The sequence below is a fragment of the Diceros bicornis genome, chromosome 7 (assembly GCF_020826845.1).
Source record: "Diceros bicornis minor isolate mBicDic1 chromosome 7, mDicBic1.mat.cur, whole genome shotgun sequence".
Taxonomy (NCBI): domain Eukaryota; kingdom Metazoa; phylum Chordata; class Mammalia; order Perissodactyla; family Rhinocerotidae; genus Diceros; species Diceros bicornis.
The window spans coordinates 43,458,734-43,486,350 of NC_080746.1; the positions used below are offsets into that span (position 1 = coordinate 43,458,734).

The following is a 27,617-nucleotide window of genomic DNA, read 5'->3' on the forward strand; positions in this document are numbered from 1 at the left end:
TCTTTGGGCCACTTACATGGTCCCAGCAGTTCAGACACCTCCGCAGGATCTCAAATTTCTTCACTCTCAATATGCAGCAGGTGAGTTATTTCTGGAAGTCCTGCAGTGTGTGTGATTCTATGGTTCTGAGGAGAAAAAGAAGGAAAGTTAGTCTGTAATGTGACAAATGAGAAAATCACACCCTACATGGGATATGTCCTTTCTGTAATTTACTACTCTTCAAGACAACTAGCCCAACTTCTGAGTTGAGATTAATGTTGAGCATTGACATGCTTCATTTGTACTATTAACAATCTTCAATCCCCATCCCAGCATACTTTCCCATCAATCTCACCACAGCTTGTCTTAACTACAAATGAGCAAAACAAATGACCAGCAACTCACTCAAGAGACATAGGATAAGAGAAACGGTAGAGAGTGAAAACTATTAAAATAAAACGGAAAGCCCTAAAAAGGAAAGGACTTTAAAACAACAATGAGATCCCACTACACAGCTATTGAAATGGCCAAAATCCAAAACTGACAGCACCAAATACTGGCAAGGATGTGGAGTAACAGGAACTCTCAGTCATTGCTGATGGGAATGTGAAACGGTACAGCCATTTTGGAAAACAATTTGGTGGTTTCTTAAAACACTAAACCTACTCTTACCATACAATCCAGCAATCATGCTTTTTGTATTTGCCCAGAGGAGTTGAAAACTTATGTCGGGGTGTTTATACCAGCTTTATTCATAATTGTCAAAACTATAAGCAACCGAGATACCCTTAGGTAGGTAGGTGGATAAATAAATTGTGGTACATCAAGACAATGGAATATTGTTGAGTGACAAAAAGAAATGAGCCATCAAGCCAGCAAGAGACATGGAGGAAACTTGAATACATATTACTAAGTGAAAGAAGCCAATCTGACAAGGCTACATACTCCCTGAGTCCAACTGTATGACATTCTGGACAAGGTAAAACTACGGAGACAGAAAAAAGATCAGTGGTTGCCAGGGGTTGAGGTTCAGGAGACTGATGAATAGGTGATCAGAGATGATTTGTAGGGCAGTGAAACTATTCTGTAGGCTGCACCAGTGGGTACACATCACTGTACTTTTGTTAACTTTAGGATGTACACAACCAAGAGTGAACACCAATGTAAACTGTGGGCTTTGGGTGATAATGATGTGTCAATATAGGTTCATCGATTGTAACAAATATCCCAGTCTAGGGCAGAATGTGACACAGGGGAAGCTGTGTACACGTACATTGGGGGGGCGGCAGGAGGCATATGGTAATGCTCTGTACTTTCTGCTCCATTTTGCTATGAATCTAAGCTTCTCTAAAAAAACAAAGTATGTAAAGAAAGGAAAGGACGCACTCCATAGGGCCCTCAGCATAGCCACTTACTAAGCACAGTCCAGATGGCCAAGATTGAATGTGCAATTGAGGAGCTAGAAACAGAAATGAGACAAGCCAAGGAGACCCTCTGGATGTGCATCCAACTATGATCTCTTTAGGAGTTAGTCATCAAAATTTTATCCTTAAGTAAGTGACTGAGTTACAGATTCTTCTGTGCTTGTACAGAGGAATAAATGCTTTCTAAGCAATCATAATTTTTCTGCCATTAAATGGCAAAGATTTATGAGAATGATTGAACATTTCCTCTATTTATTTGGTTAACTATTACTGGTATTTAGGACACAGTGAAAGTTTTACTTCCCTCAGAAAACTCCCCACAAAATACCTGATACCTCCTAGAACTTAAACCAGTGGAAGATCTGATAACCACTATTTCCTCATGTCCTTTATCCATCTTTTCTTTTGTAATCTATTATCTCTGGTACATGACCAGATCACACCCCAAATACTCACAAGAGCTCCTTGAATAGTCTGTTTAGGAGACTCTTTCATTCTCAGACTAAGCCCACGCAGACATATTCAAATAAAAAAGTGGAAAATTATATAAAATTGCCTTTAGAAATGAAATATGGAATATTTGGAATCTGTATCTAGGGAGGAGGAATTGCTCTCTTTGGAATTATTCTAAAAGATATGATGATGTGTTTAAAGCAACAGAAATGGAAATGCAATTGTGTCGTTAGGGGGCGCTTTCATGACCCAGGCATTTTTCCAAATGTTTTACCCTCGTTATTACCCCATGACACAGATGAGGAAACAAACTGCATATTATTAACCTGTTATGTAAGCGACAGTATTCTGTAATTACTGATTTAGTTTGTGATAGCTTGTATGTTTTTAACTAATGGATTTTATTAATATTCTAAAACAAATGCTTTCACCTGACAACAAAAACCACTGCAAGACAATGCACCGTACTGAATGATACAAAATTAAAAATAAAAATTCATCGATATCAGTCACATTCACAGTGAGTGATCTTAGAGGCCAAAATTTCAATTTATTACCAATACAATCAGAAATGTTCACCAAAACGATCAAGTGATTGAGTTAGAGAGTGTATATCCAGGGCATTCACTCTGTGGGTGCTCCTCCATGGTAAACCTAGGGCGGAACAAAAAGATCTACTTTTGTATTTCTTAAACGTAATGTCGCATAACCTCGTGACGGTTTTTTGACTTGCTGGCTTGTCTGGGCTAAACCACAGGGAGGGAGTGAGGGCGGCAGCCGTTTTGTAGCCCGCACACAGCTTCTAGTTATTCAGACTCTAATCTAAGCGCTACTGGGAAGGGATTATGCAGATGTAAGTAAAGCCCCTTCTCTTCATCTTAAACTGGAGAGCTTAACCTCGCTTAGCTTCAAGGCTGCTGTCTGAGGGACAGACGTCTAATGAAACACACACGTGGGGGCCCACTGTAATCCTCTCCTGAGACCCGGAGGGCCAGCGCCGTGTGCACGCTCTCCCTCTGCAGAGGTGCGGAGCGCCAGCGTCTCCTGGAGAGGAGCACGTGCACTTGTCCTGTGCCCGGGTTTTGGTGCCTGCCGCCGTTTTGTAAAATACACAAAAACAAAGCGATACGATGAAATCACTTTAATGTCATCATTCCCAGAAACACTCTATGAATGTTTTGGAAAAAGATATATTATTGTGTTAATTAACCTATATTTCCATGCCTCACTGAGGAAACGAGGGTGCTAGGGAAAACGGTTAAGAATTGGATAATAAAGTCCTTGGGGTTGCTTTTACCCATAGAGAGCCTCCATGAGAGAGTGGTTGTGCTTTTGGAACTCGAGATCCTTTTTCAAAAGCAAATTTGTAAACACTTACGAGCACCATTCACTTGAAATGTATATACACATATATTTTGATAGATTTAAAGAGCAGGTCACAATTCCCACCCCTTCCAAAAACTCTATTCCCAAGCTCATTGTTTGGTGGGAAATACATCGGAAAAGGGATGTATCCAGACTCAGTTATCAAGTTTTGACTGAGTGGGGATTTGAGTTATTCCTTTAAAAAAGTGTTTTTTCTAATATTTTCAACGTTGTTGTTTCTGTTTTGTGTCAACGCAAGTTATAAATTTCATTGACCCAAAGGGGTCTCTGGGCTGGGGCCAAGGCGGTACTCTCAGGACCCTTGTGCTGAGGTCTGAGCTGATTCCTCACCATCCCCAGTTTGGTTTTCCGTGACTGCATGCAGGATATTTGGAGCAAAAGGTAACTAGGAAGGAGGTTTTCTCTCGAGTGGAAGGTGGAAAAGATCTGCCCCCTGTGAGTTGTGGACTAAATTGATAGAGACATAAGTTGATATAAATGCCAGTTTACATGAATACAACGCCTCTTCCCCACCCTGGCCCGGGGCTTTCTGAACTGGGTCTTCTCATCCTTTCCCTACTGTCCCCCCTACCCCGAGCTTTGTCGGGGAGCGCCAGGCAGAGAATCTCCTGTTCTGCTCTTGCTTGATCTGGAGTGTGAGGGGCAGGAAAAGTCTCCATTCTGGAGTGGTGGCCAGAGAGGTTCCTACATTCCAGTCTTCCATTAAAATGCAAAGATCAGTCAATACAATATAATAGTCAGCCAAATACAGCCCCTCTTCCATGACACAACCTATTTCAACAAACCTCAGGAAACACATTTTCAAGTTCTCAAAGACATTTGCTAAAATCACCAGCTTTCTACCCTTTTTGTAAGTTAAAAATAACAACTTGGATGTCCAGGATTTAGGTAGGAGGGTGGCATTTGAGGGTCGGTTGTTGTAAAATCTGTGTCTCTTGATGAGATTATGTTTGCAGAGATTTTGTTTATGGAGATTAGCCACGGTGTTAACTCAATCTTTTCCTCCAGTCGGAAGAGCCAACCACCTGTATTAACGCCCATCTGAGGACCTCTGAAATGCAATGGCTTTGGAAGAAATGGGCGTGGTCTTCAGAGACTCAATATAAGGAGAGTCCAGGAGCCAAACTCATTCTTCTCCAGAACAGAGAGGGTGTGTTTGGAACTCACCGGGCTGCAGAGACTTCTGAGAGCTCCCACTCCCACACTTGGCGGCTTGACCCCTGAGCTGACATCCTCACACCACTTCGAGAGCAAGTATCCATCAGACCATAGACAGGCTCCTTAGGTGAGTACACTATTTACCACAGAGGGGTTGCTGTAACTTTTCCAAAGGAAAACAAAATTTCCTAATTTTCGTTGATCATCGAACCGAGGTTGTTTCTAAGAACTGATGTTGTTTGCCTGCTTAGGGTAAATGATTCCATTCCTATTTTGTCATTCTGTCTTGGTGAGGATGTTGGAATTAGTATGATGATTAATTTTAGTTTTCTTATTTTCTACATCCCTTAGCCATTCCTGTACATTATAAGCACTCAGAGAGTGGTTACCACATATCTTGTTTTGTGCTTGGTATAGATCCTAAAAAACAAAAACTAATAGTGTTTGATTCCTTACGTAGTACATATTACAGTCTACTCTAATGGTGGCACATGCCTGTACATACAAGAGAGATAACATTCTATAACACATAACTAGATAATGCAGTCAATGATTGGAGGAAAATATTGTTTTAAAGTGAAGTAAATATTGTCTCTTAGGAAACATGAGTTATCTGACTTAAGCGTTTAAGAAGCTAGGAAGTGTTTGGGCAGGCAGACAAGTGATGTGAGTGACCATAGAGAAATGTGAGAAATTTGAGGGATGTCTGTATTTAAGTAGTATAGATGTGAAGACCCCACTTTTTAGCAACATAAATTTTAAAAAGCATGATTTCTTTTTTGGTGCTGATTATTATGATTACATCCAAATTATTTCTTCTCACACTGTGAATGGGTGCTTAGTAGTTTTAAAGACTTGGAAGATATAGGCATTCTCTTCAATTCTGGGTTCCTTTGATTAGAGAGGTATCGATAATAAAGACAGGAGGGCGAATTCAACACATTGGTGTATTCGTGGGAGTAGATCCTGGAGAGAATCAGATCCAGTTCCACAATGTGTGGTCTCCTCTTCCTTCACTCTTAATGGATTCAGAAAGTGTTTTGGAAAAAGAAAATGGGAAAATTAGGGATGTGGGTTCTGAGACTGAGATAAAAAAGAACATCCAAGGAGAAATGCCTGACAACGACATGAAATAGTGAAAATACAAGCTTAGTCAAACATCCTCTGCTACCTAGATGCCTGGTGCTGAGCATTACGATGGATTTTTAGAGCATTCAGGACCACCACCTGGAGCTATACGTTAGGTCAAACACTAAGACCTCAGAAAAACGGGAGTTCTTTTTACACCAGATGAAAAGGGGGTTGGAGGTGGATAGTGTCTGTTAGGCAGCCAAGAAAGTTTTCTACAGATCTTGAGAGCTCTCTTTATGTCTCAGTTTTCCATTTGTGTCACGTGCAAAATCGAGCCTGTTCTGCTCCAGACACAGTATACTATTGAGTCACAACCTGAGTCAAATTTTGCTTAGAGCTTTGTGTCTCCAGGACAGAGGAATGAACTGCTCTGATTTTCTTCCCTCAGAAAAATGGACTTGGACATCCCACAAGCCTTCCAGAAAGAACTCATCTGCCTCATCTGCCTGAATTGCCTTACAGACCCAGTCACCATAGACTGTGGGCACAGCTTCTGTTGGCCCTGTCTCTGTCTTTACTGGGAGAAAGCCGAGACTCCCGCCTGTTGCCCAGTGTGCAGGAAACCATCCCAAGAGACAGAATACAAAACCAACATTCTTCTGAAGAATCTGGTGTCCATTGCCAGAAAAGCCAGACTCAGGCAATTCCTGAGCTCTGAGGAACATATGTGTGGGACCCACAAGGAGACAAAGAAGATCTTCTGTGAAGACAGCAGGAGCCTGCTGTGTGTGCTCTGCTCTGAATCTCAGGAGCACGAGGCTCACAGTCACCGTTCAGTGGAAGAGGCCGCTGAGGAATACCGGGTAAGTGATGCCTCTGAGAGCACTCAGAAGACTGGAGGAGAGGACAGCTAAGGGTATGAGGGTGTGAGGGTCCTGAGGATGAGGAAATCCTCTCTTTCCTGAGTGCCAGGTACCGATCTGGGTAGCAATATGAAGCTGTGAAGGAAATCCACCAGTGTATCTGCCTTCATGGAGCTTGCATCCAACGGGAGGGGGATTAGGTTAGTGGTCCTTATTACTCTGATGATGCAGTATCATGCTCAAGGCCCTCAAGCCCTCATTTTGAGTCACTGGCTATAAAATCCACAAGGGCAAAGAGGCTTTTCTCTAGAATACGTTTTCACTAATTCTGGATAAAGTTGTAGGATAAAGTAAATTGAAATTAGCAAGGAACGAGCATCACTAGATCCCAATTCTGAGGCAAGACGCCACACTCTCTGATGATTAGCTATGCTAAGTAAAATCCTGATCAGTTTCCCAAGGCCAGTGAATGACTACCTCGCATTGTGTGGCTCTAGGGTCTGAAATCTCCTCAAATGGATCATGTGTGAGGGCAAACAGGCAAATGTTGATGATCCTTTGACTCTCCCGAAAGTACTTTATCCAACATCCCTTGACTCTCTCCATTGTCTGGAGTCTGAAACCCAAGTCTCTTTGCTTCTCTGGTGCTAAAATTCATGGTTCTTTTACAGGAGAAGGTTTCCAAGCAAATGAGGTCTTTATGGGAAAAGATGCAAGAAAACCAAAGAAATCTCGATAAAGATGGCAGAATATCTTTACATTGGATGGTAAGTATTTCCCTCTGAATCAGGTTGAGATAGATGTGCTAGAAACTAATCCATTAATAATTTGAGCTGGAATCATCATGTGTCATGAAATTCTGTGAATGGGTTGAACAACAGGAAAAGTAATCCATCTCATTTTCAACCTGAAGTAACATGCCTCTTAGGATTTTTAGATGCTGATATAATCAGTAGGTACAAAAAGAGAACCCTCAGAAGAATGTGCAACAGGCTGAGATGGAGGCACATAGAGCAATTTGGACAATTCGGTAACCATCATTCAGCATCTCAGGCAAAATTTCTCAGGTTTAAAACCGATTGGAGTTCTGAAGGATGAGTAGGTGTTAAAAATCCATGGGTGCTGCAGGCAGAGATTTCTGTATGTCAGACATTCTGGAAATTAAAGATCATGTCATTGAGAACTGCAGAGATTTCCATCTCATTAGTCCAATGAGCCCAGGGGAATACAAAGGAAATGTGAACAGCAGTTTAAGAAATGTGCCTATGGCAGTGAAAACTGATAGTGCAGGAGCTGGAGAATGATGTTGGCTCAAGTCAGGGAAAATACGACATAGATATATATTTTTTTAAATGGGGCGATGGAGCTAAGAAAAAGACTGAGATGGGCAATGAGAGAGTGGTTCCATAAATACAGGGAGGGAATATGCCATGGAATGAGGATTAATGTCCTCCAAATTGATATGGGAGCCCGTGGCCTCAGATGGAGGACAGAAGCCCATTCATAGAGAAAAGGAGGGCAGAAAAGAGAGCGTGAGTGTGGACATCAGGTGGCGGGCAGGTGGTGAGTAGTTTAGGAAGCCTTTGCTGATGGCTTTTCATCCTGAGAGTAAAATGCAACATTGCTGCTGGGAGACAAAGGAGGTCAGGTGGTGGAGTAGGGAGGGTTGAGACTAGAGATGAATTTACTAACAGAGATCAGAGTATTGCATGTAATGATTTATGAATCAGCCATGAGTTTCAATTGCTTGCATGGAGTCCTTCAGTTTTGAGAGGACACATAGGAAATAAATTATCAATGAAAAGCTTTTCTCCAGTTGTTTCAGGAACTCATGCAGTGGATGGAAGTGGTTTGAGGGAAGCATGGGTTTGACTCTTGGTACGGTTAAAAGAGAAGGAAAATAAGTGAAGGAAAGAGGAAGGAATTTGTGAGTTCTGAGAAGGGGGAGGACCTGAACATAGGATGGAGGTAGCTTCTTGGTAGAGCACACGAATCAGAGCAAAGTAGTTGCTGTTTAAGTGGAGGAGGAGAAGGTCCGCCTGAGCATGTGATCTAGGAAATCCTTCTCCCTGCAGTGCCATGTGTATGGACACGAAGACATAACCAAGGCTGTTTATCAGCCACTGCATCCCGTCCTCCACGAGGAAGAAAAACAACATTTGGAGAGTCTGAAAAGGGAAGGCAACATGATGCTTAATCAACTCAAGAAAATTCGGGAGGAGATGATTGCAACGAGGAAATGGCTAAGACTGATGTTTGAAGAGCTCATGAAAGTGTGCCATAAACCAGATGTGGAGCTGCTCCAGGTAAGAACTGAGGACGGGCCTGGAAATACTTGATATTATCTGAAGCTCACACCTTTGACTTCCATCATTTGTTTGATACCAAAGGCATATTAATTCATCTCCTGCATCTACGGTGGGGGTCTTTCCCAGTTGGACATAATCTAGAATATTGCAACTCCTTTCCTGACCATGAACAAGCAAGCCTTCTGGAATTGTGATCATGGAGATTCCCTAGGGAAAATTGTCTCCTCAAAATCTCCTTTTGTGGCTTGCTTCTTTAAAAACCAGAAGGAACAACTTATTCATGGACATAGAAATTTGGTCCCCAATTGAGCAATGTGGAGAACTCTGGAAAAAGCCAGTATATATTTTTTCCTTCTGTTGGGATGTCCTAGGTCACTACTGTTGTCCTTCCTTCTATCTGTCCCTATTCATCAAGAATTTAGATTCTGTCAACATTTGTCCCGGGATTCTCTTTAGGGACGAAGCGGAAAATGAATTTACAAGGCAGTTTGTGTGGAGGGGTGATGATGAGTCTTTTTCGTCGGTACTTTCCCAAACCCAAAGACTGGTTGGCAGAATACTCTGTTTCTCAGGAAGTCTAAGCCTCTCTTTCTCTCTTTTTTTCTCTTGACAGGAATTAGGAAACAAACTGACCAGGTACGTTTGGTCTTCCATGCTAAGTGGGGCACGGTGAGGGCTGTGAAAGAGCTCGAGCTCCTTTTAACAAGGTGAAGGCGTAATTGGGTAGACTATGCTCCATTGTTTGTGTGTGCATGTTTCCGTGCACGTTTTGTTGAATAGGATTGCCTGTTGTTCCCCTTGGTGACAAGTGAGCCTTTCTTCCCCATGTGGCTGAAGGAGGTGTGTGCTGTCTTGTCAGGCTCAGTGCGGAGGATTCTAGAAGAACAGTTATTTATGACTTTAGATTTCAAAAGCATAAACGTGGAAATGCAAGGACTAGTCTTCCCAAGGAGTTCGGTGAGAGGGGCAAGTATCTCTGAGAAGTGGGGGTGGAAGCAGGCAAAGATGAAAAGTGAGAAAGATTCCCTAAGAAGGGCAGGGTCCCATCCCAGGGCCTGCGGAGGAAAGGACTGTGACGAAGAATGCTCAGGTGGATGATGATGACTTTTCTTAAACACTGAGGGTAAGAAGTCTTGGGCACCAGGCAGATTAGTTGCGTCTCCTTCCTTACAGGAGTGAGTCAGCGCAGCTGCACATGCCTCGGCGTCCGCAGCCAAAACTCAGTGCCCGACCCGTCACTGGACTCCTGGACAGGCTCAACCGCTTCCGAGGTGAGTGGCGCCCCATTGGTGGGCCACCACACACGGTCTTTCAATACTGGTTTTCTGTACGCAATCTCTCCCTCTTTATCCACTTTTCATCTTGTTGAGGAGACTGGCCGTGCAAATGGGTATGGACAGTCATATTTAGCCCTCTACTTGCTGTAATAGGGAAAATATAAATGAAAGCTGGTCAGGATAGATGGGATTCAGGCCTGATCAATTACTTAAAAATTGGGTAAATTACTTGCATAGTGAGAAAAAGGACATGCCCCCAAAAAGCCCTCCCTGAACCTTAGACATATTCTCACATACAATGTCAATTGTCCACTAGGTCTTGAGAAATCGGATATGAATTCAAGATATTCCAATTTCAAAGTAAATGCAGTCAATTTGTTTTAAAACAAGATATTTTTTCTTTAAAGGTTCTTAGTAATAGCATGTATAATGTGTGTTTCGATTTATATATTTAGAAAAACATACATAAGCTTAAAAAAAAGACTAAATGCAGAAACCAAGAGTTTATGAACCACAACCATCAAGCGTGTTGGTCACTGATGAGTCCATCTATAGAGCTCCATGATAAACCTCAACCTAGAGGGTTAATTTTGCAGAAAGAGGAAGATTAGGCCTCAGGGGGAACCAGCTATCAAAGGCAGAATGTTCTGAGTAGGAAACCCCTTCTAAGAAGGCACCTTTAGGTTTTCTTCCTCAGTGTCAATTTGCTTCCTTAACTGGAATAGAGTAATATCACGTTAAAGCAAAAGCCATCGCCATTTATGTAGTAGTCTAGCTTGTAACTTTTTCGTTCCCTGAGAAGGGGTGGTGGAGGGATTATATTGCTTTTCTGCCTTTTCTACTTGGAAGCAGTGCACAGGTGTCCAGCTTTTCAAGCGTCGTGACAAGTAACCAGCCAGAAGTAAACATGACCTCCTTCTCCTTTAGAATCTCTGAATTTTGGGGAAGGTTTTTGGCCTTGAAAGTAGGTATTGGTTTCTTCAGCAGAAAGGCTGGCATCATCTGAATCCAATAATTTCTAGTCAGAACTGCCCTTCTAATCTTGGAATGTTTTTTGTTTTTGTTTTTGTTTTTGTTTTTCCCCAGTGAGACTCTAGATAAGATCTTCTTCTCTCATAGTCTTATTTTTAACATTGATTTTGACTGGAATGTTCTCTTCTCCGTCTCTCTCAACAGTGGAAATTTCCTTCCATAATGGAGTAACCAATGACGATATCAGGCTGTTGGATGACGTGAGAAGTTTGAGGTACATGCATGACTATCCATATGTGTCTTTGAATCCCGGGACATCAAACTATTTTGCTTCCTGGGGAACCCAGAACTTCACCTCTGGAAAACACTACTGGGAGCTGCACGTGGACGCATCTTGGGACTGGGCTCTAGGCGTCTGTAAGGATTCCTGGATAAGGAAGACTGGCACACTGGTTGAATCGGAGGAGACATTTCTTCTTGTATGTGTGAAGGAGGATAATCGTTACAGTCTCTGGACCAACCCCCCGACACAACCTCGGTTCACAGAGAAACCTGTGGGCCGGGTTGGTGTGTTCCTTGATTTAGACCGTGGCAGTATGAGCTTTGTGGATGTTGCAAAGCGCTCCATCATTTGGAGGTACCCAGATGGCATGTTCAGTTTCCCTGTCAGGCCTTTCTTTTGCACTGGCCACGCATGATGAGGGCTGAGTGTGGAACCTGACTGCGTGCCTGGGAACTCCATATTGGAGTCGAAGCAAATCAATGATACTTCACTGTCTTTTCTGCTTTTTCTACTTGAATGTAACCTCCTTCTGTTGTTATTCAATATGAAGACACTGTGAAATGCAAAATGTTGTTGTCTCCACTTTCTCAACATTAAAATCGTGTCTTGTGGCTCATTTCTCTAGAATACATGCTGGGGCAGATCACGTGTTTTGTGACTTTGCTGGCATTACTAAAGTGTACCGGTGTGTGATTCCCACTTCATGGTCGGATGTGGGAACCCGGGTTTGCGCATCACAGGCAGACCTAGGTATCTACGATGCCCGTGTCAGTCCACAACCTTCTTGTCCTTCCTCTTGATCTAGTCTGTCCTACACATCGATTCACCCTGAGGGTAAAAAAAAACTCCCGAATTTGACAGGGAAATCTCCACTGACCCTCAGGAGCAGGATAGGCCTTTGTTTTAGTGAAACCCCAGCAGAGCTTAGCTGGTCCTTTTCTTTTACAACAATATAAATGACAAGAGATTGGGAAAGGAAGTGCCTGTTGTCTTCACTGCTGTATTTTCGGCAAGTGTATCATTGCCTAGGAGACCATGGATACTTAACGAATCTTTGAATGAACACATTATTAAGTGGATGAGATGATTATCTTATTTGTAAGGAATTTTGCTCTGAAAGTTAGGCACATAAATTCAAAAGTTTAAATTTTCAGGATTTGGCAGTTGATATCAAAAAACGATTAAATTACACAAGTTGAGTTTAAACCTGGATTTTTCAATGTCTTCAGAAAAGCCCATCTTTGTGTTAGGAGGCAGGAAGCATAGCGAGTCTACTAGCACAGAGATGAGATGTCTGTGTGTGCTTGGGTGTATTACAATCATGGTGATCATACGCTATTCATCATTGCATTTCCACCACCAAATATACCTCCTGAATATATTGCTAGCAATTTGTCCATGCTGGTTAATTAACCGAATGTGGTTTCTTGGACTAGTAAAAAAGACCTTGCAGTCCACCATACTTGGGAATGAGTGCTGGCTGTGTAGCCTGGAACAGGTCACCTACATTCACTTTACCAGTGTCTTCATTTATCAATGCTAGTAATAAGAGCTTACATTTATCTAGTGCAATTACCATGTGGTTTACATATAAATGTGCTCCCCTTCCATTACCTATAAAAACCTTAATCTGTATTTCTGACAGAAACTGAGCCACAAGAAATTTCAATGATTTAAACTAAGGCAATCCGGGGCCGGCCCTGTGGCTTAGCGGTTAAGTGCGCGGGCTCTGCTACTGGCGGCCTGGGTTCGGATCCCGAGTGTGCACCTACGCACTGCTTCTCCGGCAATGCTGAGGCCGCGTCCCACATACAGCAACTAGAAGGAAGTGCAGCTATGACATACAACTATCTACTGGGGCTTTGGGGGAAAAAAATAAATAAATAAAATCTTAAAAAAATAAAAATAAACTAAGGCAATCCGTCTCCAATGTCTACACTCTTAACTTTGCAATGTATTGCTTCTCAAAAACACACGTCTCTAAGATGAAATCATGTGGGAAAGGATCAGCCTTCCAATGACTCTGTGGGTGAGGGTCAGATTACCTAATGCAAGGTAACAGTTTATTCTAAGACCTAACACAGAGTAAATCCTAACTGTGGACTGCCAATATTAAAAAACAGTCTTACTAATGCAAAAATGATTACATTTCCTTTAGTTTTCTAGGCATTTCCCTCACCTCCTTCTCTCTCTGGCTGATCTATAACTCACCTGCTGTCAGCAACTACTCCAGTTCATCTCCCTTATTCTCAGTAGATGGCTTTGCACCCTACCTCATTGACAAAACGGAGGACAAGTAGTCCCCTACATTCATGCTCACAGGCATTTATTCCACACAGCATCAGCAGCCATCATCACCGCCTTTCAATATTTTGCACAAAAAAGCAACTTGAAGATAGTTTCCTGCGTTTTGCTTGACATAAATTGTTATGCCCTAGATATATGCAGTCCCTAACATTTCCTTTCTCACATAAGATTGTAGGAGACACACATGAAACAGATAATTACAGTATTAGGGTTTTGTTGCAGTAGTACATTAAGAACTGTGATTTGCACAGAGAAGGGCTGAATCACGTGGATTCAGTCTTAGAATTACTGCGTTTCAATGAAGTTGAATATCAATGTAACTGACTCTGATGCTTATTACTTAACTCTTCATAACTTTACGTATGATCATTGTCATTTAAGATTAGAGCATAGTGTATTTACAGTTTTGAAGAAGTTAGGGTCTAAAATTTTGGGTATGATGAAAATAGGGTGTTGTGCCAAGTACACTTGAAGTTATATTGTCACTCGTTAAAATGGCCTGTGATCAATTCATTATGATTTGAGTCTGCGAAGCTGTGAGGTAATTCTCAGGCACATCGAAGTCAGAGTCATGGAGCTAGAGCAAAGGGAGGGACAAAACAAATTAACTGTGCTGCTGTCTGATGATCAGAACCTTCTACCTTTGAGATGAGTAGGGGATGTATGGAGAATTTTTTTTGTTTTGTTTTGTTTTCTTTTTGTTTGTTTGTTTATTGCAGTAACATTGGTTTATAACATTGTAAAAGTTTCAGGATGGAGAATTTTAAAGCACCGGTTCTCAAACTTGCCTGAACGTTGCAATCACCTGAGGAGTTTTGAGAAATGGTGATGCCAAGTCCCACTGAAGGGAATTTCTGATGAACTACTCTGGAGTATAGCCTTGAATTGGGGATGGGACAGAGACTCCCCAGGTGATTCTAATGTGCAGTCAAGTTTAAGAATCACTACTTGAAATCACTAGTTTTCAAACTTAACTCTATTGAAATCACCCGGAGAACTTTAATACATGCTGCCCCTGGGCAACACCCCAGAGCCTTAAAATCTGGCCCGGTGATTCTAATGTGCAGTCAAGTTGGAGAAGCATCGTCCGAATTGAAACCCAAAGTCTTCTTCCTCTCCTGTATGTATAGTTCATCATTCCACACCGTTTTTAAGATTAGGTTACTCAGAACTTGGTACAGATACTCTGTGTTATTGATGACATTTAAACAGGATTTCACATATGCATATATACGACACAGGCTGGCACAATATTTTCTTTCTTTGATTATACATATGCATTCTTCTTTTTTGAGTTGAAGAAAATGTGGCTACATCCTGCCTGTGTTTCCAAATTGGCAGTGACCGCAGCGTGTCTGGTAAGGGGCTCCAACTTTCATGCATTGGAATCCCGACTTAGTAAAGTCAATAAATGTCATATCTCCCAGAGAGACCACTAGGTAGCATTGGTGCATAAATCTTTGTCCCAGCACCCAAGAAGCAGATGTGTCCTGTGTCTGAAAGTCAGATAGAGCTCACTGTAAACTTTGCTAAATATCCATGACTTTTACTGAACCTGAATTTCAAAAATGCATTATGTTAAAATGTGCTGAGTAAAAATAAGAATTCTATCAAAATCTCAGGCCTCTGCTTCTAGGTTTCATCCTATCCTGCTATGTCCCCTTGCTGAATTAATTAACTCAGTTGCTTTATTCACACCTTCATCGTCTGTTGGAGACCAAACGTGTGCCAAGGACACTCTCTGTTTCTCGCCATTACTCTCATCAAATTGGTGCATGCTTATAACTACTAGACTGAAAATCCCAAGAGGGCGTAGATAGTATTTGTCTTGTTTGCTACTATCTTCTCACAATCTGACACAGTGCTTAGAGCAGAGTACACAATAAATATGTGGTAAATGAATCAATAAACAAAGCAATGAAAGAGTGAATATAAACAAATATTATTCCAGCATTAACAAAGTTTTCCAAAATGTACCTAACATAATGGGACAGAAAATACTCATGGATAATGTCAATCAAAGGCAAGACACTGACTGATTTCCACAGTCACAGGCTAAAGAAATTTCTTTCTTTCTTTTTTTTTTTTTTTGAGATTTGAAATGATTATACCATAATTTTATTCTATAGGGTTGATCTGGTATTTTCCTCAGGGTGCCAAATGTATACTAGTGGAAGATAAAGATCTCTAGTGAGAAGGGAACAGAAAGGGAGACTTAGAATGACGCAGACGGTCAAGATTTAAACAGACATATATTAATTCACTTACTAAGGCATTGGGAGATATCAACCTCCAGCAGTGGCAAAGATGAAACAGATTTACATTTGAAAGAGTAGTACAGATGACAGAGAATTCATATTTCTACAAATAGAAAGAAAGAGAAATGAAGGAAGGAAGGAAGAAAAACTACCTCGGGGTGGAGTCATGGGATAAATGATGACTGAAATGTGAAAAAGAAAAAGTGCCTAATCTGTAATATGCTCAATCCCATGAACCCAATGAGGGTTCATTTCTCACAGATCCTCAGGGTAAGTGAAAACCTCTCCCGGGGCCAGTAAGGCACAGGTTAATCTGCTCTAACAAACACCTCAAAAACTAAATGAGTCAGAGGGGGTGGTTCTCTCACTTGTCTGTCCAAATACAGGAGGCGTTCAAGAGGAAGACGGACATCTTCAACGACTGGCTTTTATCTCTATGCCCAAAAGAGGCTGATTCTTATCATGTCTTACCCAGCAGAAGAGCTGAAAAAACGTCCTCATTAAGGGGACCTGACTATAAGAAAACGACTTGGTGTTTTTCACAGCAGTTCTGTTTCCATCATATTGGTTCAAGCTTAGGCACATGGCCCACCAAGCTTCGAGACCTATCTGGAAATGCTGGACACACATTAAAAGCTTTTGTTTGTCCATTTTGGTTTTGTCTAGAAGAAAAAAATTAAATCGTAGGCAAAGTAGAAGAAATACACCAGAGATTATGTTCAGTGAAAGTAAAGTGATCTCCAGCAAGAGGGATGTGATGTCGCTCTGGGTTAGGATCCAGAATGACTATTCAAGAAAGAGTAAACTCTGCTTTTCACCATTGTCAAGATGCCGAGTGCTTGCCTAGTGAGCATCTGGCTACTAAGTGTGGTGGACAAGGAGTAGCTACTTGTCTTTTATTCTCTTCAATGGATGTCTACATCAGAACTGATTCTTCAAAGTTTGAAAATACTTATCAGAAATGTGTCCTTATTCTTTCCGTCTATATTACCCAGATCCCATAGAAAACTTTTTTCTCCTCTTTCTGCATATTTCATGTAGCACTTTATTAGCTGACAGACAACGTTTCTTATCAGCTTCTTTTGGCTAGACGTGTCTCTCCCAGTGAAGTCAGATCCTGTGGTATCATGTCATGGGCGGGGCCTTCAGCCCATTGTTCCTTTCCTTTTCACCTAAAAGTCCTGAGCTCTCTCTGTTGACACTAAGGTCTCACTAAGCAACAGCTATTACATCTTAAATTTCTTAAGCTTATGGTTGCCCCTTCTTCAAAGAAAATTTTACAGCCAGCATTCTTATTTAGCTTGGACTGACTTACATATACCGGCAGAATGAGGTACTCTGGACACAGAGGATTTGCCTTAGATTTTGGAAGATGGGGAAAATGTGGATCTGTTTGATACATTTTCTCAGCCATTGCACTGAAAGTTTCTTATTCTAATGATGTTTCTGGAGATATCTATTACATTTCATTTCTAGAGCCTTCAGTTTTGCGACCTTTATCAGAATTAATGTCCTCTGGGACATACTGAGAAATGAAATCGAGGTGATGGCCATTGGGAATCTTGCCAATTACACCCCAAAATCTGGGACTTCTCATCCCCAGGAGAGGTTATGTATTCATTTATCTGGTCCCATCTCTTTTTGGTCAGAAATTTCTTCATGGGAGATTTTTCATAGAAGAAGATTTCTCACGGAAATAGAAATAAAATCTAACATGGAGAAACTAGCGCACGTGTAGTTAAAAACAAGGAGATGAAATTGTAAAAGGGAGACTCTATAAAGTGAGAGGAGAACACCGTCAATAACAGAATCCTGGAAAAGCTATACCTTAAAGGACGTGTTAAGGAAATTGAGATCATAAAGGAAACTAGGATGAGTTAACAAGCGTAGTAGAAAAAAGAATGTTGTGTGTGGCCAAATAAAGCAAATAGATGACAATCACAGCATACACTGAGTACATACCACGTGACCTCTATTTCAGCAGCATTATCTAGTTTATTTTCATAACTAACTATAGCTAAGGGCACTAAGATTTGGTGGGGATGACTGCTCAGGGTCCCCTCCGGTCATCTTTCCTTTGAGTCATTGCTAGTGACTAAGGACTCAGGATTATGTTCAATAGCGTTACTGTTATTAGATCATGGAAACTGCACTGCTTTTAAATCAGAAAATGAGGTCTCTGTTCCCAGATCAACTCCTGATATATGTATGATTTGGGTCAAATTTCTTCAGATCCTCTTTGATTTCTTTATTAAATGCTTGAATAGAGTATTTTTGTTGTGGTGGTTTTGTGAGGAAGATCAGCTCTGAGCTAACATCTGATGCCAATCCTTCTCCTTTAGCCGAGGAAGATTGGCCCTAGACTAACATCTGGGCCCATCTTCCCCTGCTTTATATGGGATGCTGCCGCAGCATGGCCAGCATGGCATGACAAGCGGTGTATCTGTAGGCGCCTGGGATCCGAACCAGCCAACCCCGGGCGGCGAAAGCGGAGCGCTCGGACTTAACCACTAAGCCACTAGGCAGGCCCCTGAATAGAGTACTTTTTAACATTTTATGTCTTAAATTTCTATGATTTCATAAGATTTAACTTCCAGTCACCTACCACATATTGGTCTTTGAGACTTTTAAATCTTTCCAAATTTCATTGGCTCTCAAATCTACAAGCATGCCCTCCTTCTAAAGGGAGAGCTTAAATCCATCGTTTTCTTAATGGAGATTATAAGAAATATCTCTGTGAAAGGTCTATCTTTTGAAAATATAGGTAAGGAAAGGAAAGATCTTTGTGAAAAGACAGACAGAAAATCTAGAGAGAGCTGGAAGAGGAGGGCCATGTCATTACCACATGCAAAGAAGATCTGTAGCAATTGTTTCCTTCCACCCAATCTGACGGAAAAGATCATTTTCTCACCCTGTGTTCCTTTATCGCCAGCCACTTGAAATTCTTCCTTTGTGAGTCTCTCCTCTCACCTAGAGTCCATTTCCAAAGATATGTGGGAAACACCCACAACTAACAGGGCACGAGTCCCATCCTATTAAGAAGAAAAATCACATGTACAGAGAGGAAGCAGCCTGCAAGAATCAAAGAGGATAATCAAGAAAAAGTCATGTGATTTCCATAGCCTTGTGCTTGGAACATGGCTTCCCTTACACTGCATGTAAGGGAAGCTTCTTACATGCAGTGAAGGAAACATTGCCTCAGTAAAAGTTCAGACTAATTTGATACTCTTTCTCAATGAATTTGTAGTAGCTTCAGTCTTCTGACACTGGGTAAGAACAGACAGATATGGTAAAGGCTATAATTTCTCCCTAACTTCCTACCCGAAACACATATCTCTAATTCCATGTATATCAAAAAATGTATCTTTTCCCAGGAAATGAATGGCTGGACTATAGCTAATTTGTTTTGTATTTTTCTTTGGTGATATTACTTATTCACTGGCATGCTTATGTTTTCATAAGCAAGTTTTCTAATGACTATTATATGTGTTACTGCCTTCTATGTTCTAGATTTTAAGAACCAGTTAGTATATCTCAACTATTTTAAGGATCTTAATAACGTCTTATCTTTATTTGTTTATTTTTTCTGGTAACTGGTGCAGTGGTTTCAACAGGGGGTGATTTTTCCTTCCAAGGCACATTTGTGGATGTCTGGAAACATTTTTGATTGTTAGAAGTGGATTTTACTACTGGTATTTAGTGGGGAGAGACCACAGATTCTGCTATACATCCTACAAGACAAAGGGTAGCCCCCCACAGGAAAGAATTATCCAGTCCCAAAAGTCAACAGTTCTGATGATGAAAAAGCCTGAACTAGAGAATCCTAACATGTATTAATAATAATACTTTGGGTTAGCCAATAATTGGAGAGAATAGGTAATCTCTAAAAATGGGGCATAAATGGAAAGCTAAGAAGGAGAATAAAATGCTGTTGGTCTAAGATTTCTACAGGACTCCCTGAAGTCCCTCTTGCTGATTCATCTCAATTCACACCTACTAGAGAGGGGTACTTGAACTTGGGATTATCAACACTGTGATTTGAGACCTTCTGCCTTTCAGTGTGTGAATACGTTTTCAATACTTAAAATAACACATCCGAATGCATTCTTGGATTATTTCATCGCTCATTTATTAACAGCTTGTGCTAGGTGATGAGCAAACATCGGCAGGAATTTTAGTTATGATTTGGGTTAGTGCTATGAAGGAACAACAAGGGGGGGGCAGTAAGGGAATACATAGTGAATTGTAAATTTAGGCCAATGTAAGGAAGTGACATCTGAAGACAGACTGGAGGGGTAATTAGGGCGTGGTGGGTGGAGATCCTGAGGTAGGAAGGAGTGAGTAAGTTCAAGTGACTGAAAAAAGCCATTGAATCTGGAGGGAGCAAGAAAGAAAAGTGGACTGAGGTAAGCAGGGGCCAGAACATTCAGGGCTTTGTAGGTCTCCAAAAGTATTTTACTCTTGGATACATTTTCCTACCTCTATCCTATTTTTTCCAATGATTTGTGGGTATGCAGCATTTTTTTTTCTTTGTAGCACATCCATCCCCTATGGATATCATCATATGAACGATTTTATATTCTTTTTTCCAATCCTATGATTTTGATTCCTTCTCTCTTCTCCCTCACCGCCATTTTTATAACTTTGCCCGCTGGGACCTCCCGTACAATGTTTCAGGAAAGCGGTGACGGCGACTGTCCTTGTTCTTATTTCTGATCTTAAAGAGAATGCTTCTAAGAATTCCCCATTTATAATGGCATTGGGTATATTTCTTTCAGGCTTATACTTTCTCAGATTTAAAAAATTCGCTTTCATTCATAACTTTCTAGATGTTTTTATTGTGCCAATAGGTTGCATCATTTGAGATTTCCTTTAGGCCCTAGAAAATGATCAATATGCGTTTGAGAATAATGTGTTCTATAACTAGGGGATTTGGTCTCTGTTAATAAGCTTAATCGTGTTGATTGAGTAGTTCATTTCCCTGACCGCTTTGGTGAATTTTTTTGATGTGTACTTGACATGAATAATTGAGATATATGTTCATTTCTTAATATAAATGTGTATATGTCAATTATCTCCAATTTTTCTATCTATTTTTTCTTTTAATCCTGAGGCTGTCAGTTATCTACATGTTTAGATTTCATATATAGTACTGAATCGGGTGTTTCTTTATTGTATATTGTCTCTCCAAAGTGCACTAGATTTTTACACTTAATATCTTGCTTCCTGAGAGCAAAGCAGAAATGTTAGTGTCCTTTCACTTGGCATTTTCTATGATTTCATTTTCTAACGTCCCCTCTCATAATGCACTAGTGTCTCTTCTGAACAATAGATCACCATGTACTATCTTTTTTGTCTGATATGAAAATATGTATTTCTTAACTGATAAATTTAATCTAGTTATGAGAATTCTAATTAACAGAAGTCTTTTGAGATTGGCTTCTTTCACTTAGTAATATGCATTGAAGATCGCTCCCTGTCCGTTGCTGGCTGGTAGCTCATTCCATTTTGTGATGACTAATACTCCATTGTCTCAATGTGCCACAGTTTATTCATTCGTCTACTGAGGGACATCTTGGTTGCTTCCATGTTTGGTAATTATAAATAAAGCTGCTATAAACACTCATGTGCAGGTATTTTTGCGGACATAAGTTTCCAACTCATTCTGGTAATTAGCAAGAAGCATAATTGCTGGATTGTATGTTAAGAGTATGTTTAGTTTTGTAATCAAAGCACCCACGGAGAAACTGCCAAACTCTCTTCCAAAGTGGCTGTACCAATTTGCATGCCCACCAGCAATCAGTGAGAGTCCCTGTTGCTCTACATCCCTCCCAGCATGTGGTCTTGTCAGTGTTCTGCATTTTCACCATTCTGAGATGTGTGTAGTGGTATTTCATCATTGTTTTAATTTGCAATTCCTTGATGATCTGCCATGTTGAACATCTTTTCATATGCTAATTCCCATCTGTATATCTTCTTTGATGAGGTATCTGTTTAGGTCTTGTGACCTTTTTTGATAGAACTATTCATTTTCTTATTGCTGAGTTTTAAGAGTTCTTTTTACGTTGTGATAACAGTGTTTTATCAGATACGTCCTTTGCAAATATGCTCCCCCAGTTTTGGCTTGTCTTCTCATTCCCTTGACAAAGTCTTTTGCAAAGCCAAAGTTTTTGATTTTAATGCAATACAGGCTATCAATTATTTCTTTCATGGACCATGTGATTGGTGTTGTATCTAAAAAGTCATCGCCATACATAAGGCCATCTAGTTTTTCTTCTAAGTTATCTTCTAGGAGTTTTCTCTTTTTGTATTTAGGTCCATGATCCATTTTGAGTTAATTTTTCTGAAGGGTATATGATCTGTGTTTAGATTCTTTGTTTTTCTTTCTTGCATGTGGATATCTAATTTTCAGCACTATTTGTTGAGAAGACTATCTTTTCTCAATTGTATTGACTTTATTCCTTTGTCAAAAATCGCTTGACCATGTCTGTGTAGACATGTGTGTTGCTGTCGATTTTTTGGCTCTCTACTCACTTCTAATGATCTACCTGTGTATTTTTTCAGAAACTCTACATTATCTCAATTACTGTAGATTTATAGTAAGTCCTGAAGGCGGGTAGTGTAAGTTCTCTGAATTTGTTGTATTCTTTCAATGTTCTGTTGGCCTTTCTGGGTCTTTTACCTCTCCCTATAAACGTTAGAATCAGCTTGCCAATAGCCACAACGTAATTTGCTGGGATTTTGATTGGAATTGCATTGAATCTATAGATCAAATTGGGAAGAACTGACATCTTGACCATATTGACTCTTTCTATCCAGGCACATGGAATATCTCTCCATTTATTTAGTTCTTTGATTTCTTACATCAGAGATTTGTAGCTTTCCTCTTATTGATTGTTTACCCATTGTGTTAGATTGATTTGGGGGTGATAATGAAAATGGTATTGTGCTTGTAATTCCAAGTACCACTAGTTCATTGCTGGTACACAAAAAAGCAATTGACTTGTATATACTAACCTCACATCTGCAATCATTCCTATGATCACTTATAAGTTCCAGGAAGGTGTTTTTTGGGTCAATTCTTTTAGATTATCTACGTAGAATGTCTTGTCATCTGTGTACAAAGACAGTTTTATTTCTTACTTCCCAATCTGTATACTTTTTCTTTTCTTTTCTTATCTTGCCTTAGCTAGAACTACAAATACAATGTTGAAAAGAAGTGGTGAGAGGGAACATCTTTCCCTTCCTCCAGATCTTATCAGAAAGCTTCTAGTTGCTCATAATTAAGTATGATGTTAGCTGTTGATTTTGGTAGATATTCTTCATCAAGTTAAGAAAGTTCCCTTCAATTTCCAGTTTATAGACAGTTTTTATCATAAATGAGTGGGGGATTTTGTCAAATACTTTTGCTGCATCCGTCGATATGATCAGGTGATTTTTTTCTCTATTAGCCTGTTGATGTGATTTGTGACATTAAGTATTTGACTATTAATCCAGCCCTGCATATCTGGGAGAAATCTCACTCGGTCATGATGTATCATTGCATTTATACATTTTTGGATTTGATTTTCTAATATTTGGTGGAGGAATTTTGTGTGTATGTTCATGAGAGATATTGGTATATGATTTTCTTATCTTGTGATATCTTTGTCTGGTTTTGGTGTTTGGGTCATGCTGGCTTCATATCATGAGTCAGGAAGTATTTCCTCTGCTTCTATCTTCTGGAAGAGCTTGTGGAGAATAATTTCTTCCTTAAATATTTGGTAAAACTTACTAGTGAACCCATCTGGGCCTGGTGATTTCTATTGTGGAAGGTTGTTAACTATTATAGATACATGATGACTATTCAAATTGTCCATTCCTTCTTATTTGAGTTTTGATACATTGTGTCTTTCAAGGAATTGGTTCTTTTCATCTAGCTTATGAAATTTGATTGCATATTCCTTTATTATCCTTTTAATGTCTATGGTATCTGTAGGCATGTCTCCTCTCTCATCTCTGACATTAGTAATTTTTTCTTCTCTCTGTTTCCCTTAGCTAATCTAGCTAGAGCTTATTTATTTTATTGATTGTTATCTACTTTTAAGAAACAGAGTATGAGGAAGAATGTAAAAAGATTTTAACTAAAGCATTTTTTATAATGTCGGTTATTGAAAACCATATAAAAATCAAAAATCTTCCTTAAAAAGAATTCCAATTAATTTATGTAGATCCATGCCTCTCCAGAAGGTGGAGATTAATCCATCTCCCTTCTGAGGATAGGCAGGACTTAGTGACTCAATTCCATAAAAGAGAGTAAGGAAAGGGGAAAAAATAGTAACTTTGCAGAGAAGAAACCATCCAAATACTACTTTAACCAAGTGGTCAAGTTTAACATTGCCAGTCATGTCGTGTTGATACCATATACTTCTGATATGAGATAAGAAGTTATCATTTTTATGTTCTTCTTCTCCAAAGCCCTTAACTCCAGCGTAATCATGAGAAAAATATCGTACAAACCAAAATTGAGGGTCATTTTACAAAAGACCTGACCAGTACTCCTCAAAATTGTGAAGGTTGTGAAAATCAAGAAAAGAAACTGTCACAGACCAGAGGAGACATGAGAATGAACACAGTGTGTCATCCTGGATTGGATCCTGGAATAGGAAAAGGACATTAATGTAAAAACAAGTGAACTCTGAATAAAGTTTGGAATTCAGTTAATAGTAACATATAAATGTTGATTTCCTAGTTTTGACAAATATACACAGAAATGTAAGTGGATAATTTTATGGGAAACAGAAACTGGGTGAGGGGGTATACGGTACGTCTCTGTAGCATTTTTTTCAACTTTTCCACAAATCTAAAAATATTCCAATGCAAAATTTAAAAGAATATTAAAAAGATAAACATATCAATAATTGAATAGCCACATGCACTGTTTAATCCACACAATGTAATTGTTTGAAGATGAAAAGAATACATTCTCTACATGTACTGATATGAAAGAGTTTCATGACATATTTCTTTTCTTTTTCTTCTTCTTTTTTTTTTTTTTTGGCTGAGGAAGATTAGCCCTGAGCTAACATCGGTGCCAATCTTCTTCTATTTTTATGTATACGGGACGCCACCACAGCATCGCTGATGAGTGATGTAGGGCTGCACCTGGGATCTGAACCCACGAACCCAAGCCACTGAAATGGAGTTCACCAAACTTAACTACTACACCATGGTGCTGGCTCAATATTTCTATAACGAAAGAGGCACGTTCTAGAAGGATGTATATAATAGAATTGAGTTTCTGAAAAGTATCCGCATAAACCAATGTGTTTGCTGTCAAGAGTTCTGGGTGTCTGATATGTGGACGCCTGATTCAGCCAGAGTCTCTGAAACTCCGTGGCTGTGACAGCTTTTCCTCTCAGTTCTGCTCCATGTCCCTGCTTCTCTGTTGTGATATCACTTGTGGATGTCAGCTGAGGAGCAGCCTTTCATGCTGGACCCGCAGGGCATTTTGTGTGGCGTGTTGTGATGGTTCGATGGCAGATCCTCTTTGGATGACAGATTCGGACCTAACTCCTCAGAGTGAAGATCCCAGAGGGATGACTTGTGCCTAACTTAGCCCCATAAAATTTAGCTATCAGTCACTCTCCTCTGCAGAAAGAGAAACATACAAAAATCTCCTGTGGAATTCTCTTCAGTGTGTCAAATTCCACGCTATATCTTAGTTTGCAAGTTGTGACTCTGAGTAGGCGACTATGAAGTAATAGTAATAGGTGCCTAGAAATAGAAAGCATGGGAATCTGAGTTTGTGGGAAGAGCAGAGGGGCATTTGAAGAGACAAGAGCCCGGCACCACGTGGGGAGTGGGCACCAAGACTCTGGAAATGGTTATGGGGACAATATCAACGTTGTGAGAGCTAAGAATTTAATTTGATGTGCACACAAGGCCTTGTTCTGTGATTTTTTACTGTTGGAATCAAAAAAAAAATTACTTTGTTTCTGAATCTACAAGCACTCAAGCAGTTGCTGCTCACTTGAGTCTATGATAAGTTTCAGAACCTGTTGAGGTAAGAGACCTTATGTGATCAAGAGTCCCTCAGAATTAGTAGAAATGTTAGGGAGGTCACTGGACTTTGAATGTTGTCTGCATGGATGGTTTAGAGGCAAATATTTCTATTTCTTAAGGAACATAGTGACTCCAGTTAACATCCGGGTCACTGAAGGCAGAGTTTTGTATCTGCTCTGTGTACTGTCCCTTGGGAGCTGCTGTGGGGTGGAGTGGAACAAACAGCAAAGGAAGAGCAGGACCTGGAGAGTTCTCATGAGAAGCAGCCGTCCTGACATCAAACCTCTCCCGTGTCCAGCGCCCCAGGCTGGTCCTTCAGAATGAAATCTAGCAATACTTACAATGAGTCTCTAATTTGCAAGAAGACCAACATACAAAGGAAGAGTCCACATTTTTCGCCACAAATTAGAGGTAGTGACCAAAAGAAAATCTTTTTCTAAGAAGGATAAGACAGAAGCTCACCACAAAAATTACTCGATCATTGAATATTGTTATGATAACCAACTAATGATTTTTCCTCGAGTTAGAGAATATCATTTTCTCAGTATTAACGCCAAGGAAAAGCAAAAGCACCCAGATGAGACTGCATAAACAGTTCTTCCATATTTTATTTGCATACTAGAACATGTATGTGTACGACTGTGTGTTGTGTGTATGCATAACAGTATATAAATGTGTGTGTATAATTAAATAAATTTATTTATTGTGTACAGATATATCTCAGAGAAAACAAACTTCAGGCTAGTGAGTCTTAAACTGTAGCAAGTGTCAGAATTACCCAGAGGGTTTGTTTAAACAGATATTCCTGGACCCCATCATCAGTTTCTAGTTCAATAACTGAGATGAGACTCCAGAATTTAAATTTTCCAGCATGCCTCCAGCTAATGATAATGCTGGTCTGGAGGCCGAAATTGAGAGTGTCTTCCTTGAGCAAACATTGTGAAACAAACCAGAAGAGGTTCAGGGTGAAATCACTAGACTGTATTTAAAGATTTTTTCAGAGAACATTTTTACTGTGTTAATCTAATCAACGGGGCAGCCTTCTCAGGACATCAAAAAGAAATCCATTGTCTTAGTGCTTTCTGAAGAAAGGGGTGTGGGAACTTTTGTGAAAGAAAGATTGCAGTCATCAGTAGATGTATCAAAATAGTCATTTTTAAAACAAACATTTTTCTTCCTTTTTTTTTTTTTTTTTTGGTGAGGAGATCAGCCCTGAGCTAACATCTGCCAATCCTCCGCTTTTTGCTGAGGAAGACTGGCCCTGGGCTGACATCCTTGCCCATCTTCCTCCACTTTATATGGGATGTCACCACAGCATGGCTTGACAAGCAGTGCATCTGTGCGCGACCGTGATCTAAACCGGTTAACCCTGGGCCACCGCAGCGGAGCGCATGCACTTAACCGCTTACACCACCCGGCCGGCCCCAACATTTTTCTTCCTTAAATGGCATTTTCAGATTCTTTTCAGGACAGTAGCTTACTGTGAATCACAGAGGCTTATTGCCCCTCAGGAAGGCACTGCCTAAAGTGGTAAGACATCCTAATGGTGACGAAGGTCCTTCTAAAACAAAGTTTGCTGAAACAGTTTTCAGAGCCCATCTGGTGAGCACCGAGTTTAATTAAAAAGATTACTACTCAAAACCACTTTTAAATGTTCCGTCAGCTGGAATCAATAGCTGTTGCATTTCCCAAGTGAATTAGAAGCTTGCTCAAATACCCCTATTTAATTAATATTTTGAACTGAATCGTTCCTTCACGTGTTACTAATTCCAAGCACTGATTTTCATATCATTTACTGATCGCTCACCAGAGGCTTCATTTGTGCTCTAGACT

At 40.2% G+C, this 27,617-nt stretch overlaps 1 protein-coding gene across 1 annotated transcript; it reads left to right on the forward strand.

Moving 5' to 3' along the window:
* The first annotated feature begins 5,923 nt into the window (after positions 1–5,923).
* On the forward strand, positions 5,924–11,590 carry LOC131408997 (tripartite motif-containing protein 43-like). The gene is made up of 6 exons (XM_058546216.1): positions 5,924–6,334; positions 7,006–7,101; positions 8,410–8,640; positions 9,257–9,279; positions 9,817–9,914; positions 11,097–11,590. The coding sequence occupies exons 1-6, from the start codon at positions 5,924–5,926 to the stop codon at positions 11,588–11,590; spliced, it is 1,353 nt and encodes a 450-aa protein (XP_058402199.1).
* The last annotated feature ends 16,027 nt before the right edge of the window (positions 11,591–27,617 follow it).

Coding starts and splice junctions, on each gene's coding strand:
- LOC131408997 (XM_058546216.1), top strand. CDS start 5,924: ATGGACTTGGACATCCCACAAGCCTTCCAGAAAGAACTCATCTGCCTC. Junction 7,102..8,409: donor GAATATCTTTACATTGGATG/GTAAGTATTTCC, acceptor TTCTCCCTGCAG/TGCCATGTGTATGGACACGA. Junction 9,280..9,816: donor TTAGGAAACAAACTGACCAG/GTACGTTTGGTC, acceptor CCTTCCTTACAG/GAGTGAGTCAGCGCAGCTGC.